Genomic DNA, 20402 nt, shown 5'->3' with positions numbered 1-20402 from the left:
AATGGAGTACTTGAGAAGGAAGTTTATTGCTTCCGCAATAAGATTCTGGGGCGCACCCTAAGAAAGGGGTTAAGTTCAAAATACACACCGAGTAGATGATGTGGATTCTCGAAATTCTGAAATGTCTGTGCCGAGATAATACGACGGCTGCTGTGTTCTTTTTACGAAACGTTTTAATTTTAACGGTAGAATTCGTTGTTTAAAAAGACACCGTGTCATTTAACCTCGACGTTTAAACAGAACGGGTGACATACACACAAATCTTCCGAGTTTTTCAGTTATTTATCGAAATTGAAATTGTTCGTGTTACTTCGATTCCAATCTAATTCAAAAGCATTTCGCGATTGGCGACGCACGAATGTTTTCTTGCATAAAAGCACACAGTCACGCATTACCCAAATGAGTCCAATTTACTGAATTACAAGCTCTCTACCTTTTTCCGTCTGACGAACAAACGGAAAAACAAGAGAAGAGAGTAGCGAGACGGGAGACGTTCTTTTGAACGTGGGAAACATTTCACGGCACGATTCAAGGGAACCCTCGTCAAAATATATGCCGTGAATTCACAAATGTTTTCAAGCCGTGTTAAGAAACGTTTTGGAGAAACGAAATCTCAGAGTTGCAATGGAACCCTGTTCACTTTAATTTGTGAGCTCCGCCAAGGACAGAATGGCGCGTTCAATATCTCAGAAACACGAGGATCCTTAAACGCAATAAGACATTTTTCAAAGCGTTATCGATGCAGTTCCCTGAAATCGTTTCTAAACCAACTAAATGGGACACAGGATTTGCTGACTCGAAATCCTCGTTCTGAACCTCTCGGGATCGAGCCGCGCCGACTTGGGGTAAATATTGGTATCACGACGAATAGCATAGTCGGCTGCCCCAACCGGCTGACCCTTTCGTATAACGACTTTTGTTCGTATAAAACTATAACTTCGAAGCGATTTACCCTTAAGAGGCACCATCGTGACTTCGCCCATTTAAGTGCAACGATAAAAGTAACAGTTACGACATCGTTCTGTCGTGACAGTGATAGGATTATGTTATGCGGACCAAGTAATGAAAACCCACTCAGGAATTTATTACAAAATTTATCATCAAGTTGGCCAATAAGTTCTTGGCGTCAATTTTTATACAATAACAATCTGGTGTTAACAATAAATAAGAAGACACTTCAAAAAGACACAGAATCTCTATTCTAGATCCAAGTGAATTATTCGATGGTCTTGTACGTGTTTTACTATAAATTGGTATCTTAAAATTACTAAGTTGCTCGATAAGTTTTGTCGTTATTTAACAGAAAGTTAAAATTAATATAATATTAAAAATAATATTAGAGGAGCCTTGTCTAAATATTCTACGTTAAAACCAGAGTCCTCGATTTGTGACGATATTTAAAATATACCTACAAGAAGGCCCAATGTGTCTAATGCAAAAGAGTACATAATGGATCAAAGAGAAATAAATCCATAATGTGTCAGAGTTTTTCGAATATTTCTTCCTTTCCACGAGAAAACATAAATAACACGTTTATTAATTATAATGTCTTTTCTTATCTCTTACCATTTACACTTTCCCTGTGTTTCGGGCTTTCTCATTCTCTTTCCTTTCATACACGATGCACGATACGTATCTTCCCAGTAACATTTCCACTATACCGTGCCAACGCACATTCGCATACAGTCATACATTTCGCTTTTGTTCACATTCAGCTATCCTGTATCACCAAGCCCCTCTTCGAAACATGATTTTTCGAACCTTATTTAACAAAGTTACATGCACCGGCTCGTTGCAAGGTGTTTGTTACGCGTAGCTCGCTACCCAATTAGATTTTACAATTAATATTCAAATGTACGATTCGTAAGCAAATTTACCATTCAGATCGCTTGCTATATCGTTTTCTAAACACGTTTTGACAAAATTAACACAGTCCTTTGCCATCGTTGTACACTTTAGGCAATCGATCGTCACGATACTTTGAAACAGATACTGCAATTGCTTCCTACCTTCAGAACACACACAAGGTAATCTGCAGAGAAAAATAGACCTTTCGTGGGTAGACCTTTTACCTCAGCCCCCATGTACCAGAATATTTGACCTTTCTCGTGACTGCCACCAGCAATCAATATAAATATCATCTGTTGGTTTTGGAACAATAAAATTATACAATTTATAAGAAAGCTCTCTTGGTATCTAAAAACAAGTGACGTAGAAAAAAAAATGGAAATTGGATTCCAGAACTCAGGAATCGACTTTGTACCAATAGAAAATCGGAAAACGCATTACAGTATTGAATTGGCCATTCAATTGCAGTCACTATGCGTGAATTGAATAGAAAACTTTTTGGGTAACACGAAGATGAAGTTTCAAGGAAAACGCGTAGAATATTAAATAATTATCTCGATAGATACTAATATTATGGAAAGCTTTACTTCGAGAATGTGTAGTTAAGTTAATCGATAGCGTGCTGTCACGTTTTAAAGCAATTTTGGACAATGGTGATCATTGGATCAATTATTAAAATGAAAGTGTTATAGTAGTGTAGGTAAGAAGTACATATGTATACAATAATTTTCGTGCAATTATAATGAATCGTTATTAAATTATACCGGTCACGTTCTTGTTAGATAGACTATATAAAGAAGTGGTAAAGTTTCCGACTGCCCGTTCCAGAAACGTGTGAGTTCCAATTTCCACTGATTAACAATTCCACTGATTATTTATGAATGATAATTTATCTGTTATTCCAATGACAAGTTTGAATTTTACAAAGCTTAAATTTTTAACAAAATTTGTGACTATTGAAAATTTCATCAAACCGCTGCGAAACATGTATCAACATTCATGGTCATCATATCGAACACTTAAATTAGTTACATCTTGTTATAATTGTCTTCTGAAATAATATAGTTTTCTTCGTAACTGCCTTCTAATCACCTTAAATGACTTCTAGTGACGGTTAAATAACTAATGATCATACCATAAAAAAATATAATAATGTACTTATAATGCCTTTGGTGTTTTCACAGGGTACCAAGAAACGTTACACTATATCCCCCGTGCAATTAAAACATTTGTTTCAATAATTCTTTCCTATCTTTAAAAATAACGAGTTATCCAGGTGACTTGCCTTAAATGTCCTACCCTGTATACGGACAAATAAATAATAACTAGGTGAAGAATCATAATAAAGTTTATTTCACATTACACATTACATTTTCAATATAATATAATTAAATTCCTATTGTATGACATGGACGTTTCTACATGCTACCATATTTCTTTTCGCTACAATTTCAAGAAAAGATACAATATATTGCATACTTTAAAAAATAAGTATACATAACTATATTCGTATTACCCTCACTTCCTTTACGTAATACATCATAAGTGAGCGAAGTATAATTACATTAACACTATGTTCACGTTATGGGTGAACGAACTATAGGTTGAAAAATCCAATGTTAAACTTTGAACGAATAAAAACATCTAAATAAAAGTTTGTACATTTAACGTTAGCAACTGCTACATATTATAAAACTATGTTGTTGTTTCATTTCAGACTGTTTTGTCATTAAATATATTTTTCAACAGACCAGAAGGTAGAGTTACTCCACATGACTAGTTATAACTTATGTACAAATAAAAATCTTTTAATATAATATAAAGCATTTTGGGAAATGAATTCAAATATCTTTATATAAATCGAAGTATCTCCTTATATAATGACATTAGTTCCTGTTAATACGTCCATGCTCGTAAATGTTCCCTACTCTTCAAGTTTCGTCAGACTTACGTATACTCCATGAGCTGGTTGTAAAAGGAACAACGCCTTCATATCCATTATGTACGGTATTTTAGTTTTCTCACAAACATTAACTTTATAGTTTGACAAAATTTTGATAACTGCCACTTTCGCCTGGATGGTGGCAAATCTTGCACCTGAAAAGGAAATCGGATACAGTTATTGTCGAATTTGAAATCCATTTGATTTCATTCAACAGGAGGATACTTTACCGATGCAATTCCTTGGACCATCACCGAACGGTAAAAAATGCATTGCGTGTCTATGTTTGTTTCTTTCATCGATGAACCTTTCGGGATCAAAGACATCTGGTTCTGGATAAATATCTGGATCGTGCTGTATCGCGTAAACTGGCAGAAAAATTTCCTGATTCTTCGGAATATTGACTTTCAATTTCTGAAACGTGTAATCCGCTAGTGCTAATCTGGATAAAAACAGTAGTACTGGGTATTTCCTGAGAGTTTCTGTAAAAATCCAGAAGACATTAATGATTATATGAATTTAATAAAATAAATATACGATGCATAAATGTGCATATGTATATAAAATTTAATAATTTAGTAAATTCCAACCAAGTATTTGTATTTATTATTAATTCAAGCTTATAAAATCAAAAGTTACGAGAAGTGTTATAAATAGGAGATTTATAAAAGTATTATAACTTCAAAAGAAGTTCAAAGTATCGTAAGTAATATCGAGATAGAAAAAGTCACCTGTCTACGACAATATTACTGGTAAAATAATCAAAACACTCTTACCAAAAGCTATAAGACTACTTATTACAATTTTCAATTCTATTGGGTTGTTCGGAAAGTCATTTCGTTTTTTTTTTGGTGAAAATGAAACATGATTTTTTTATAGTGTATAAACATTTTATTAAATTATCTATTCTCCATTTTGAAAAACGAAATGACTTTCCGAACAACCCAATATATTAAAAACCCACTATTTCTCACAATTCAATTATAATATCTAAAGTAAAGATTACCGAAGAATTGAAAATTACTTGAATAGTGTACCTTGCGATATTATTCTTCTGACTGACACCAATCTCAATAATACGATAGAACATATTAATGCAAATATAAATATAGATCAATGGTTTTGAAACTTTTTGAAAGGCACCCACTTGAAAAAAAAATTCTGCGTCCGAGATAAGTAGTAGGTTTAAAATAATACAAGTAAAGTAGACTTACTGTTGTTAGACTTCAATGATTAGCGTATCATATTAATAAAAAGAGATAATTGAAATTATTCATATTTTTCTATATTACTAATTATCTCTTACGTCCTTCCTACATCTCTAGGAGTTGCACTACTCATATTGGAAAATAGATCTACAGATAGATACGTTCCGAATTATCGTTCCACATGTTATAAGTATTCCAAATAGTTCTTTAGTCAACTGATTAGATTAGTAAATAAAGAGAAACATATTCATCGGTTTTGCAAATGAACATATCCTCTCCCTGATTATCATAATTCTCAAATATACATTCTGATTCAAAGAGACTAGTAAACCAGTGTCGTAAAAATTACACTAACAATGTTGTACCCTCAAACCAAATGTATCATGTTATCAATATAGCTACTGGATATATGTTATCTTTCCTGTTTTTCAAATGCAACTTTTTTAATTAGTAAAATTATAAGGAATCTAACAAGCATAATTGTTTAGTTTGAAAAAATATACGTAATTGGTACAATTCACCAAATTAATGTATAATATTTTATCATTATCTTTTCCGGATAATGAAATACGTGCCGAATAAATATTGTCGAAATCGACAGATAAGTTCCTGTTGAACCAATTAGTCAATTAGCGTTGACAGCAACCGACAACACGCTCTCCACCATGTATGTTCGATAATAAATTTTGTTTTATTTTTGCCTGACAACAGATATATATACTTAAGAATAATTCACCATTTTGTAATTTAAAGCTTATTTACCAAGAGATATTGCGACTCCGGTACGTGACACTTATATCCCAATTAACTGCTATTAAAGGCTTTCGATAAGGAAATTTCAGATTACAAGATTATTTGTCATCACACTGTAAAATAATGCTACGAAAGTAGTATATGTTGAATTTCGGAGAGAGAAAGAGTATACGGAAAGAGTATAAATACACCACTTTACAATCAGATGAAGATCAGAACCTAGTTTGAGTCAACTATCAAAACATTCTACGAAATAGTGAATCGTAATCACGTGCACGCAAAATTGAAACGATCTACCTATCTACTTAGGAAACCTCAAAAATGACTGATACTTGCGATACTTGCTTAAAAAAATATTTGACATATCACTTCCAAATTTCTTACATAATTTTATTTATATTTTCCTAATCTACAGGAATTGTTTAAGTTCAAAAAATTGATTTTATTGAAGTAATATATGGTTGCGCACAATGTATACACACAAACTTGTAATCACGTTTGGAATAATAACTTGCTCTATCATTTGAAATAAAGAAAATAAGAAAATTACTCGAAAATTACAAAAATCGCAGAATGTTAAAGGAAAAATTCCGTTTCTTTACTAAATTTTATTACTACTTCAAGTGATAAAAGCAAGACTTTTACAGATAAGGAAGTTACCGAGTTTTACAGATGCCAAGTTTATTTTATCTTCTAGGTTCCTTATGTCAAACAAATTGGAAAATATCATCTCCAAGAAAACGACTTTAAATAGGATCAGTTTAAAGTCTTATAATACTACCAATTTTTTTAATTTAATTTTTGTAAGACTTGAAACTATAAGATAATATAAAAATAAAATTTATCCTCTTTATTTTCAAAGCAAACAAACCCCTTAATCGTCTGGAAAATATGAAAGAGAACTATCGAAACAAAAACACAAACATAACATACTTGACATATCACACATTCCTCGAATGAAAAGTTCTTTTGTATACTTTCCACCTCCGTTTTCATCTCATTTTCGTTTATACCACAATTTATAAAATATCTTACACGTAATACATAATTATAAATGCAGAAAATAAGTGAAATAGGACGATAAATATATACAGGATGGAACACATAATTATCTGCATTGTTTTTGATTGTATGAAAGAACTCTTCAAGACAAAGTTGCACTGCCCTTAAAAAGGTGCGTGTAACGGTAGCATTATTTTTTTTCTAAGGTCATTTTTTACGAGAATTTAAGGCCATTTACCGATATTCTTGTGCAACAGAAAAAGAAAAATTCAATGACTATATAAATCATACTGTTTCGATTATTTAATATCGAAAAATTTACATTAATATGTCTTAACGTTATCAAACAATTATTGCTTAATGAATGTGTCTTGAAAGTTTGTCTTGTTATCATTCTCGTCACTGAAGACGTTCATTGAAATTATCGTTTTGAATGAATATGCAGTTGCACGAAGCAAATATAGTTTTTGTTTTATGTACAATGTCGACGATCTACATACATGTACGCGACAACTCGAAAGAGAAAGTGGTATTAATAAGTATTTTGCGAATAATTCACCGAGAGAAATTTCATCTATATCATTCAATCAAATAGAAATAGTTGATTTTTTCTTTCATAAAATTCTTTTGACGAATTCCTTTATGAATTGCGAACAAGTAAACTAGTATAACGTGCATTAATGGTCATGCATTGGTATTCTCTCAATGTATAAAATCGAAGTATTAAATATTTATTAAATTGATTCTGATTTAATATCAATGCATAAATTACTTTAAATACCAGTGGAAAGCATTAAATATTTTATGTGTTATACGATTATAAGATCGAACACACAATTGATTGATCAATATTTCACTGAAAATTTCTGATCACTGTCTTAACATCCTTCAACTTCTACATATACAATTTTTTTTATCTATTTATTTATTAAAATGGCATAATTTTCTCGTTACTATTCTCAACTATTACTTTAGTAATTATTAAACAAATCATACCTTTAAAACATGCATCTAGATATTTCATTTCCTTCAAAGAGTCGTACGTGATTACACCATCGGTCGTTTGAAGAACATTTTTAATATCTTCTCGAGCTCTCTCTTGAATCAATGGATTCAATGCAAACTCGTACAAAATATTGGTAATTGTTACCGAAGACGTTTCGAAGCCAGCGACAAAGAAAACGAAAGCCTGTGCCGTCAAAAATTGCTCGGTCAGTTCTATACGTACAAAACAAAATAATTTATTAAACGAAGAACATAAAACACAAGAAAACATCGATTACATTATAAAAACGCAATATCTTTATATTCTAATTTTAAATATCTTTAAATACTATTTTCTAACATTGTGCAAATATTAAAATTGAGCACTCTATTTATTAAAACAAGCCCACAAATGTTCGCCTATGATCAAATTAAATTTAAACGTTCACAACTCAAACTAAAAATATGATGACAGATGTAACCCATGGAACGGAGACATGTTTTCACTTATCAATTGCTATAACAGCACTAAATTCAAGCTGTTTGCACCGGAATACATTTAAACAATTTAACTTTCACGAATTGTACATTTTATTAGGGATGTACAATTTATTGTAAAATAAAGACTGGATACAATCTTTACAATACAGCCAAGTAAAGGAGAGGGAGGAGGCTTAACGAGTTTTGCTTCGAAGTTTTATTTTCAAGAAAAATGATTCTTAATATTCTTTGGATATGCATGAAAGTGAATACATCACGGTTAACGATAAAAATATTATTTTTTCCTATGTAATTTTCTGCCAATCGTGACACTATGAAAGTAACATTACATCACGACACAGAGATTTAAGAAAACAATTAAAAGAAATACATCTTGTAAATACATATTTATACTCATGCACACTGTTAAACAACTCTTCTAAAGTAAAATATTTTTTAGCAAAAGTGAATACTACTGTGATTCGGTAACTAATTCGTAAATAGGAGCTCACTCGTACTTTATCCGATGCTAAAAACGTTTAGAAAATTTGCACATTATCGGGAAAAATAAAAATTGTTCAATCTATACCTTCGCAACCGAGTTTCTCTGGGTGTTGCTTCAAGTCCACCAATGTATCGATAAAATCGTGTCGATGGATGTTATTTTTAATTCTGTAATCTATAGACTCTCTTGTAATCTTTGTAAGAAAGTCACTGATCTCGTAGTCGTTGAGAACGCGACCAAACATCTTGTAGAGCAACGGATATTCTTCTCTCAATCTATCCCTAATAACGGTAATCCAGCTTGTTGCGAAAACTTTCCGGCCCACCTTGCGGAATTCACTCTCTCCGGTGAGTGCGTTCATCTCAATGCCAAATGCACAGGAACCAATCACGTCAGTGGTGTACCTCGCTGCGACTTCACGGCACTCAATTACGTCGCTTATAGCGACCAGGTCGTGCAGGTACTTCTCAAAGTGATTCGAACACTCCAGCAACAAGTAAAACATCTCCTTCAGCTTCCCCGAAGAAAAGATAGGAGAAAGTTTTGTTCTCAAGGGTTTCCATCTAGCGGAATCAAGTCTGAAGAGGTGCGCCGATAATGGTTCAATCTATAAATTACACATCGATATGTCATAAAAAAAGAGTAATCTCGGTTTCGGAATCCATTATGATAAGCTAAAAAGACTGTTTCTTTTTTTACAAACAACAGCGAGTATACTTTCTTCGCATAGAAACTAACTTCCAACTAAGTTCTAAAATAAATAGTGCCAACTTTGCATGTGTATAACAATCAATATAATAAGCAACAGAATATAAGTAAACGTGTACTTAAAAATCAATATCTATCCAAAGGAATGGAAAACGTAATATTTTAGTCTTTAATCGTTTGACAGGTTATTAATATTTAGTAATTATTCATAGGATAAGCAATTTCATTCCTTAAATTTATTCCTAATTTATATGATTTAAAAATTCATGCAAATTTAAACAAGTTAGAACAAGTCGGATAAGACCAGGGTACACCAATAACTCACTCATACGACAAACAATGTATATACTCGTGTAATGTACACAGAGAAGTAAGAAGTGGACTTTGAAAGTTTTTAAAATGACCGGGTATTTTATATCGTTGAGATAAATAATGTTTACTCTTTTAGCAGAAATATTTAAAAGGAACTAGTGTAGGAGACATAGAGGCATAATGTTGAGAATGCACATGTACTATCAGAAACTGAATGTCAATAGTGGCATATATATTATAACTGTATATCAATATAATTGCCAAATTGATAAACTTGTGATTATTAGTACACATGCATGTGATATTTCTTTCAATACTTTTACGGTATTATCGAATTATGTTTTTCCGAATTAATGGAACTTGTGATTAGTAAGAAATGGTGAAATTTTAGATAGTTCCAATATCTAAAATTTAAACAAAGCATTATTCTATACGTCCCAATAAATGATAACAGTAGTATTGCTTACAGAGAAAAGAGTATATTTTGTTTATGCATTATTGGACAAAAGTAGAAATGAACTTTCTTTAATCATCGGTCATATTTGCAGTTGAAAAATTATTTAACATGTCGTCGAATCAAAATTTGAATTTATATTTATAATTAATAAACCATTTATTTGTTTTACTTCTGAAAGAAATTTCTACCCTTCTAAAAGTCAAACATAAAATAATATATAATAATATAAATTTAATTGAGACTGACAAAATTATTTAACTACAAGATTCAAATTTTGATTCTTCGTTTATAATTTAGTTATAATTAGTTTGGTTTTAGGTAATTAACTTATTTCACTTATAAAGAGAACGCATAATCTAAGGATTGAAACATATATATAACAAGCTAGACCTTCCATTAAATAATTTTGGTGTAATTTCTGAATTTTACCTTTCAACTATTTAAAATCTCTTTTGTTTTTAGTATTAATTTAAGTTCTTACTTCCTCTTCAAAATTCTCTTGTTCGTTATTAATTGCGTACATTTATTTTAGTTTTTATGACTTTTCAACTATTTTGAATAAAGCATATATGCTATTAAATTTGTGATCTTAAACTCAATATTTTGTCACTAATAGTAAATTTTTTTCACATACATTAATCAATCATTTTATTACGTACATTTTGTTATTTTCCAGCAGTCATATTTATGTTTTTAGTTAATATGTATGTCGTTTTTATTAAAGCAACATTTCAGTTCTCTTATCATCTTATACATATTTTTGCAAGTCTAAAATATCAAAAAGGAAGGAATTACTTCTTCACATGTTGGTATAATCAATATTTAACAAGGTTGAATATAAGATACCGAGCGTTTCTTAAACAAATTTTATTTAATATACAAATACATACATACGTACACAAACTATTTATAATAAACCTTCAAATTTTACGGTAGTAACGCTTCTTACGTCCTTGTATTTAGTTTATGGGTGTACTTACATTTACATGATAAATAAAGTTTTCTTTTCTTAAACAAGTATATAAGGATTTGTTTAACTTTAATTAACTTTAGCAATGAAGATTGTATTCTGATCGTGAGTCAGAAGTTTTAGATAGCTTTCATTAGATTGTATTTATGCAATTCGACTTACATGAATGGCTACAGAATAAACTCGAGGACTCACTGTATATAGACATGTGTATATGTGGACACAACCTTGTATCCATGAATACGCGTAGTGTGAATATTCATTACATAGTCATAAAATTGTTCTGGAAACAACCTTATTCGGAAGTACCAATAAATTAGATACATATCAAATACATGATTATGGAGAACTATTTGTGGTGGAAGGATGCGTATAGTTATTTTATTAATTTTGAACTGATAAAATTGGACTGTTATACTTGTAAGTGAATTAACTGTTTAGTATGGTTTATCCGTAAGGAGAAACGGTACAAAAAAATATAAAGAAAGCTATTTGAATAACCTGCGATTGCTTCGTAAACAATTTACGGATAAATATCCGAGTCACGACATTTAAAAGCAGAGGCAAAAAGGAGCGTGTACATTTATAAACATAAACCAAGATTTTCCGAGGATAGTGTTCATACTATTGCAACGATATATTTAATTGTTTTTGGTTCTCAAAATAAAATTAATTTTCTTAATTCAAATACGTATATATAAAACGGAAATTTTTGTAATTTCTTCCAAGAAACGTTCGTTACACAATACCATGAGTATTTAATAAAGTATCGACGTTTTTATTCGATTAAGCCATTCTCCATCGATTCTATTTACCATCTATACCTGCTCATTGAGACAAGGTCTTACTCGTGTTGTGCAACTTTCTACGCAATATCAATTGTATTTTCAAATATTGAAAAGTATGTCCAATTATGCATTTTGTAATGACAAGAATGTCCTAAAGTCTTCACGTTTAATAATTTATTTTTATTGCTTTCCAAAAAAGCAAATACTTTCAATGCATTTAGTGTGATATTATATATCCCCTTAAATGTACTCATCGTATTGTCTTAAAGTATTGAATATGATTCCTATATATTGTATTACATCTTATGTATTATAACATGATGACTATGTTGAGAATATGATTATAAATTTCATGCGGAGTATCCCAAAATTGCAGGTGCATGCATAATAGGTATGTATTATAAATCGAACGATTCATTAATATACTTTCTCTCTCTTTCTTTCTTGTACGATCTATATATGAAACGAACGTATAATCATAACCATTTCCAACTAAAACATACAACTGTTATATATACCGGGATCAATCTTTTTTCCTACCTAGAATACATTTGGTATACAATCTTCATTGCTAAAGCTAATTAAAGTTAAACAAATCCTTATATACTTGTTTGAGAAAAGAAAACTTTATTTAACATGTTATATATACTATTGAATTTGTGATCTTAAACTCAATATTTTGTCATTAATAGTAAATTTTTTTGTCCGATTATTTCTGCATAGTTTTTTCAAGGTTACTTTTCATCAGGAAAACTTAAATTACTTTTTATTCTAACTTGTAGCGATCGAAAAAATTCATTTGAGTATACTTAAATTATAACTTTTAAGTGATCTTCAGAATCCAAAATATGATAAAATTGTAAGGTAATTTTGAATGTACTATTTACGTTATAAAATGCCCAAAGCCACATCCATCGGCAGTATTCCAAATAACAGGAACGAATGATACGCTTATCAACTGTTATGAACAAAATCTGTTTATTTGTTGATTACGAGGAACTCGTTAGTAATACATAAACGCGCCACAGTAGCTTATTATTATTGGGAACAAGAGAAGATTGAACTGGTCCACATTTATGATAAAGTTAAACGATGCATACGAGAAGCTATACAGGTCTATACAGAATGATTTCCTGTCCATTGCGTTTGTCGTATTCTAAAATAATTGAAAGATTTTAACAAATGGCACTACTGAAAATAAGAAACATTAAAGATCTAAAACTCTCACGCACGAGACAAATGTTCGAAAAGTTATCGCAGCAGGACATTAATATTAATAAATCGAACATATCACATATGCTAAAGATACAGAAATTTCATCCATTTCGTTTATTACTTTACTGGTTAGAATTTTCACGGCAGAGATTTTTAAAATCACGTCTTCTTTTGCCAATGAGCGTTACAATAATTGGAAGATGATGAAACGTTTTTTAAGAAAAGTCGTATTGATTGACGAAGCATCTTTTACCAATCGTGATCAGGTAAATCTTAAAAATATTTACTACTAGTTCGTAGAAAACACATTCGAGATAAGACAAGTAGATAGACAAAAATCATAAACAGTGAAAGATCTTGAGAAAACTATAAATAAATAATCGGACAATAAATTTTTCTTCTATGGTATTCCTCACTCGATACCGTTTAAATTATACCATAAATATTTGTTGCGCCATTAAAAATAAAGGAGATATTTAGGTAGTCTCCTTCAAGTTAGACACCTGGTATACTACAAAAATATAAAAAAGAAATATTGCTCTATTTCAGAAACAAGAAGTGTTCCAAATTGTTGATTGAGAAAATAATAATGTAGAAATTTTTTCCAATGCAATTTACCCTAAATATCAATGCACTTTAGTTGCAAACATATTTCATTGATCCATCAAAAATATATATCGTGGCAATAACACGAATGCCCTACATTAATCAGTACTTCTCTGCACAGAAACCTGTTTATCATGGCACCGTTACTCGATGTAAGAAATGACTACTCTGTAATTATGGTTCAAGCACAAATACATTAAAGGAATAAAGATAGAAAAATGACATTGAGATCAGAGTGAGGTTTACATAGAAATAAGATACCCCATTCTTATCTGATTGATAGAATAACTGCAGTATATGTTCATTTTATGCTACTAGAACTTAATCGAACAATATATTCAGAAGTCTGTTGTCGTCAACTTGAAATACTAAATATAAATCTAGCAAAGAAAACACAGATAATATTAATGAAGAGAAATTACCGAAGAGTGCTTTATCCTATCGTGAAAATGCATATTTATTACTGTCTAGATATTACCACGGGAAATTACTATCTATTTTGCAGTCAACAACCTATTTAACAGCAAAAGAAACTTTTAATAAAAACGAAATCGATAGAAGAATCTCTGAATAATTGCATAAAGAACAGTGTCCTTCTTTTGTTATGGTATTCAATGCATGCCTGTTAGATGGCACAATATCGTAGATCAGGTATGTGAAACTCATTTTGGCCTAAAGCCAAATAATTAATCCAAAGCCATATATAATTACATTACAACGGTCAAGAATATTTTAAACGTTATTTATCAAACATATTTATCAGTACTCTGAAATAATAATAATTCTCGTAATAAAAAGATCAAACGTGCTACAAAATTGACTATTGCAGATAACAGAGGAAGCACATTATTAGTTGAATAAAAATTAATTAATTGTGTTTCTTAGAATAAACGTTATTGAACACTGCACTCGTACTTATACTAATTCTCAATTTTTCATCAAAAAATGCTAACTTACCTCCTCCACAGGTTTGAAGGTTCTATCAGCAAAGACAGAAAAATCTTTGATAAGTACATCCTTCATTAATTCTGGATCTCTCAAAACTAAGAGCGGTTTCTGTCCTGCAAATATTCCCACCATCGGTTCATCTTTGTAGTCGTAGTAAGCCTTGTTCAAACAATCACTTATCGAAGCCTTCCCGAGAAACACATCTTTAAAATTACCCAAATAAGGGATAGGTTTTGGTCCCTTCACACCTCGTTTCTTCCAGAAATCGAAGGTTGACGTAAAATAATAATAAAACAAGAAGAGTACCGCAACACCAAGTCCGAGAGTTTCCAACATTGGCCAAGTCATCGTGTACGCAAGTGTTCAATTACTTATTCCTTCGCGAAATTCGATCGAACACTGCGGGTTTAAATTGTACACGATCACTAAATTAAATAAACACGACGAAATAAAGACTTAAACTCGGGTTAATGGCATCGATATTTTTCTTCACGCGTTTGGTTTCAAAGTGATAACAGGGAACGGAGTCATCACAGTCACTGGTTTCTTCTTCAGTCACACTTAGAATGATTTCTCCTCGTTGGCGGCCGCCTTACAAATAAGTTTCCCTCACACGCTACGCGTTTGATATCGTGACTTGCATTTCGCTTTAATACGCGTAAACTAAGAACCGATGAAAATAAAATCCATTAAACACGCGAAAAGTATATGTAGATTTGTTTCGAGAACCAAACTTGCGAAACCTTTGGTGGTTATTTAAATGAATCTTAATTAACATTTTCTTTTAAAATTGTTATCAAACGATAAAATCGACCACCGCAAGTATCATCATTTGATCAAAAATGAATACCTCCAGAAGGGTAAAATAATCGGAGAATACGAATACGTGCAACAAACAACTGTAGTATACAATAAAGTTAAAGAACCTTATTCAACTTCGATGAACTATTCTCACTTCTTTTCTCATTAAATGGATTTTATTCACATTTTGTGTATTCATAGATCTACGTGATCGTCATCAAACCCCGTTCTTAATTTTCCCCTAAATCTACACGGATCTAGGCAAGGGAGAAGAAAATCCAAATACATTAATAATTTTTGAACTATCGAAGGTATTTTAATAAAACAAATTTAATCGAAAAATTTGTTCGATCTATCCTACTAAAGAAAAATGCATATTAAGCATTATGGTAAAATATACCCTCTCCGAATTTTAATGGAAAACTATCCAAATTATATCCTATTTAATGGTTTTTCAGATGAAAAATTGATGCAAATCGAATTAATAAAGTAAAAGTAATCTTGCAATTATCTTAACATGATTTGTGCAGTACTTGTGCGATTTATCAATCATAAAATAACATAAATCATGCACTGAAAAGATCTGAAAACATAACTTTCTTCAGGTTTTTGCTTCACCAATGTTACATTTATTTTCATTGGACATTTTCTGTATTTTAATCTTTAATCTGGTTAAATTACAGAAATACAATTATTTATACAATATAAAATATAAATAAGATGTAAAATATTAATTTTAATTAAATATAAACCAAATCCCCTAATTTTGGTGTTCCAGGGTTGTCGATTTTTAGAATGCATAAAAATTAGGAAGGTATAACAAAAATCTGTCTCCACACCAGGCTTCAAATTGAACAAAAGGAAATATTGTGTTCGTTCCTCTCTCTTTCTCAAGAGAAATTCCCCTAAGTGGTGGAGATGAACAACAAGCAGTTATACTGTAGATCATTTCTTGCAATTACCCGACTTTTATCGGATACAAAGCAACACTTGATCGAAAGTCTAGTTTTACTTTACATAAATTGTAAAATAAGAGACACAAAGCATATCTAATACTCGGATGTTTCGTGCCAACAATTTGGCTCTCAAATTGCAATAAGAGAAATATTTTGTATTTACATTTACTTTCATTTTTCTTTTTATACTTTTGATATAACTCTACAATACGTATGTACATTCGAACTCTTAACGATTACTAGTAGCAAACACTTATTCTTAATACTGACATGAGTCAAAATCAGATAATGACAGAAGAGTCTTCGCAAATAAGAAGAAAAAGGATTTGCTGGAAATCTACGACTGAATGACATTACTTCGACTCAACCGAACTTTCATCATTTAGAACCTTGAAAGCTATCTTTTACTATTATCTGCTGCCTATATTGACCCAAGATAAAATTTCAATTTATTGTAATATAAAGTAATATTTATTGTAAGGTAATTACAATAATATTACAACTATACATACACACACACAAACACACACACACACACACACACACACACACACACACACACACACACACACACACACACACACACACGCACCCACGCGTAATGAGTACGCGTTTTTGACTCTGTTGCATCAGCTCATAATCACTCCTTATCTCTTGTTTCTATAAACAACGAGATGGCGATCAACGACGAAACAATTGTATCGATTTAATAACTCGGCCGAGTAGACGGCCATCTCGCGACGACCGGAATAAAAGAACAACCCGAAAAATATTTAAACCCCTATTTTCTAAATATATAATTACCACATCATTGCCTACTTAATCTAAAGGTAATGGAAACTCTTTTTCCTTAGCAGCCGCCAAACAAGGACATACTATTTCTGTCTTAGAATGTGTTCTGCACATATGTGTATATATAACGAAAAATTTACTTGGATTATAAATTAATTAGAAATATAAATATGACATACAGATACATGAAATTTATTCCAAAATATATACATAGCTTTATCTATCTATCATAAATAAACCTCAATCGAGGCTTCTCGATTGCACATTTTACACATACGTATTTTTTACATTTCAGACGGATTATGTTAGTTTTATTGTCGTTGCAATATCTTATCTGGCATGTTTTCCGTTCATGTGAATCTGTAACTACTTACATTTGTAACTAGTGTTGCTTGATCTTCTTTGCCTAGCTGTTGATTGCACTTTTTGACATTTGGTAGCAAGTTCTTCTCCAAATTGAAATAAAAATTCTTTTGTATTTTCTGACCATTTGATCGGTCACATCTATACCGAATTTGATGCTGTTACATGATCTAATTGTCCTTGGTATACGGGTATCATTTTCTTCAAATTCTACGGAGTTATGCATGGAACTAAGAATCAGTACTTTTTTATTTTGTTTAGCTTTATAAACTGTCAGAGTACAATTATTCGAACGATATAATTTTGTTGAGAAACGTGTCAAATCATCTTTCTGTTTTGCCAATTTTTGTAACTCCCATTATAATAGGTTATCAAATGGATCTTAGAAAAATTGGTGAACTGGTGGGAAAATGACATGTGACCATTCAATACATTATAAATAAATATAAGACGAAAAATTTGTTGTTAAGAAAATCAAAGAATATCCATTCATAAATGCTCTAAAAATTGTAACGGAATTCGAAGCAGTTACAGGAAAAGAGTTTGTTCCAAAATGATATCTAGTAGACTTAAAAAAGTTGGGTACTTTTTACGTATTGCTCGGAAGAAACTGCTGCGACACGCAATCTTTGAAATGGTATCGTAGTTCTGCATATCATCACACGCTTAATTAAATTTGTGTGAGCGAAATTATTAAGTTGGACCGGTGTGTAATGTATTGCCCTCCGCTGACTTGAAGTCTCGTGAAATGACACAGAGGCAAAGAGGGTTCGGACCACCCATCCCCACCTGAGCCACCTGTACATTCTAAATCTTATCCACGCACTCTGCCATAGTAGTAGGAATAGATTTCAATTGTGTCCCTATCTCAATATGTATATAAATATAAAGCTTAGAGAATACTGAGGTTTCGTTTATGTTTATATTTAATGCATAATACTATTATATACATAATATTAAGAATTTTTCTACAGATAGAGCAATAAAAATGATTTTGAAATATAATTAATTTTCCTTAATGGAATCAAATACTTTGTATGGCACAATCCGACTTAACTTTAGTTATTTTCCACGAAAAAGTATTAAATCATGTTTCCCAAGAGAACAATGTTTCTAAGGTATTAAAATTTAACATTGCGATTACCGCATATAAAAAATACAGGGCAAAGAGAATAATAAAAATCAGAAAATTAATTTTGTTTTTTAAAGAAAAGTATACATCTTTTTAAGAAAGTAACTTATGAAAGCTATTATGATATGTACCAAGAAAAATTTGTTTATATCTAAATTTCTTACTGACAAGAAGCTGATTAACTTTTGTCTGAAACATTTTTTCATCATTCTTTTCAAATGAATGAGAATTTATTTTTATTTATTTCTAAATTAAATTTTTATTAAATTATTTTTGTCCCTGGAAAGAATTTTCCTTACTTCTACTAGTAATTATATAACCAATGCTTTCCTAGCATATTCTATAAAACTATCAAAAATCGTTGCCCTATATTAGATATAATTATTGTATAATAGTAATGTGTTGCATCTACGCCAATGAGGTTTTGCCTGCTGCATATTTCTTATTATCTCTCTCTATCTCGTTCCCTTCTTCGTTAGTCAATCTGTAACTGCCGCGACGAATAGTGAACTAAAATTGAATGTGTGCGCGAGGATAAATGTACTCTTAGCGATAAAGAATACTTGTATTTGCAAAAAAAGACTCGACTAATTTAACAGATATGTGCTGTTTGAAGGTACGTTAGATATTCCTGGTTTTCTTTTAATCGTTTAGCTCGTCGACTTTTACATAGTCTTGACTAGTGATGTGGATGGTGGTGAAAAGGAAGAAATAGCACGGAATTGGCGGTTATGGAGTGTGCGCAGTTGCTTGACCTTGGACGGAGAAAGGGAAGATTCCTGTCTACGTGCATTGCACCCGAATGCCCAGATAAGGCCCAATGGCGACGTGGAAATTTCCCCGGGTGCAAGCAACGTGCCAGCCAGCGTCGCTTCTTTATGGCTGCACCGGTAATAAATCACTTTCACAAGTTACCGTTATCCGTAATCCATTTTACGACTTAACAGAAACCATATATTAATAAAATAAATAGGCAAAAAAAGCCTGAATTTGCAAAAGGGTAGATAAATAAACTGTTAGAGTTTTAGAATACTGTTATTTATTCCGATGAGAGTAAGTTCAATATTTTTGGATCGGATAAAAAACGTTTAGTGTGGTGGGAAAAAGGAAAAGATTTAAATCCAAACAAAAATATAAGGGCTACAATAAAGCACGGTACCGGGAGCACCATAGTAGGGGGGTGCATGGCCGCGTGTGGTTTGGGCAATTTGCATTTTATTGAAGGAATAATGGATAGATATGAATACCTGAATATTTTGAAATTAAACCTGAAACAAAGTGCAGAAGAATTAGGAAACACAAGTCTCGTACAGTTAAATATAGGTTGTTGTACGATACACCATATATCTTTGAAATACCTTCGCAGTCTCCAGATATTAATGTTATAGAACACATATGGAAAGAACAGTTTCGTGTTCGAAAAAATACAATTTCAAAGAAAAACGAGATAAAAAATGTGTTTTTAAGAGACATGGACAAAAATTGATAAAAATGGAACAATAATTTAGTTGCATCAACATCCAGGTCATTGCAAATAAAACTCAAACGATTTAAGTAATCTTGATATTTTGTGTTTTACTTAAAAGTACAAACTTGGGAGTTAATAATCGAATAAGGTATCTTCCAAATGGT

General features: G+C 31.3%; 1 protein-coding gene and 1 long non-coding RNA gene across 3 annotated transcripts in view; one reads left to right on the top strand and one right to left on the bottom strand.

The window, feature by feature from the left end:
• Nucleotides 1-3178: 3178 nt before the first annotated feature.
• On the bottom strand, nucleotides 3179-15291 carry LOC143145518 (putative cytochrome P450 6a14). Its single transcript, XM_076308972.1, has 5 exons — nucleotides 14736-15291; nucleotides 8807-9329; nucleotides 7750-7971; nucleotides 4021-4272; nucleotides 3179-3945 (listed from the first exon to the last, which is right to left on the bottom strand). Exons 1-5 carry the CDS (start codon nucleotides 15072-15074, stop codon nucleotides 3773-3775), a joined length of 1509 nt encoding a protein of 502 aa, XP_076165087.1. The 5' UTR covers nucleotides 15075-15291; the 3' UTR covers nucleotides 3179-3772.
• Nucleotides 15292-19266: 3975 nt separating this feature from the next.
• Nucleotides 19267-20402, top strand: part of LOC143145516 (uncharacterized) — a 32369-nt gene continuing 31233 nt past the window's right edge. Inside the window, exons 1-2 of one of the 2 annotated variants that reach the window (XR_012991710.1) lie at nucleotides 19267-19386; nucleotides 19454-19660. This is a non-coding gene — a long non-coding RNA (uncharacterized LOC143145516). Of the gene's footprint in view, nucleotides 19387-19443; nucleotides 19661-20402 lie in introns of both variants that reach the window. The other variant, XR_012991709.1, reaches the window with a different exon arrangement.

This window comes from Ptiloglossa arizonensis, chromosome 4 (genome assembly GCF_051014685.1).
Source record: "Ptiloglossa arizonensis isolate GNS036 chromosome 4, iyPtiAriz1_principal, whole genome shotgun sequence".
NCBI classification, from domain to species: Eukaryota; Metazoa; Arthropoda; class Insecta; order Hymenoptera; family Colletidae; genus Ptiloglossa; species Ptiloglossa arizonensis.
The sequence above is the reverse complement of the archived record's forward strand: the minus strand, read 5'-3'. Positions and strand labels throughout refer to the sequence as shown.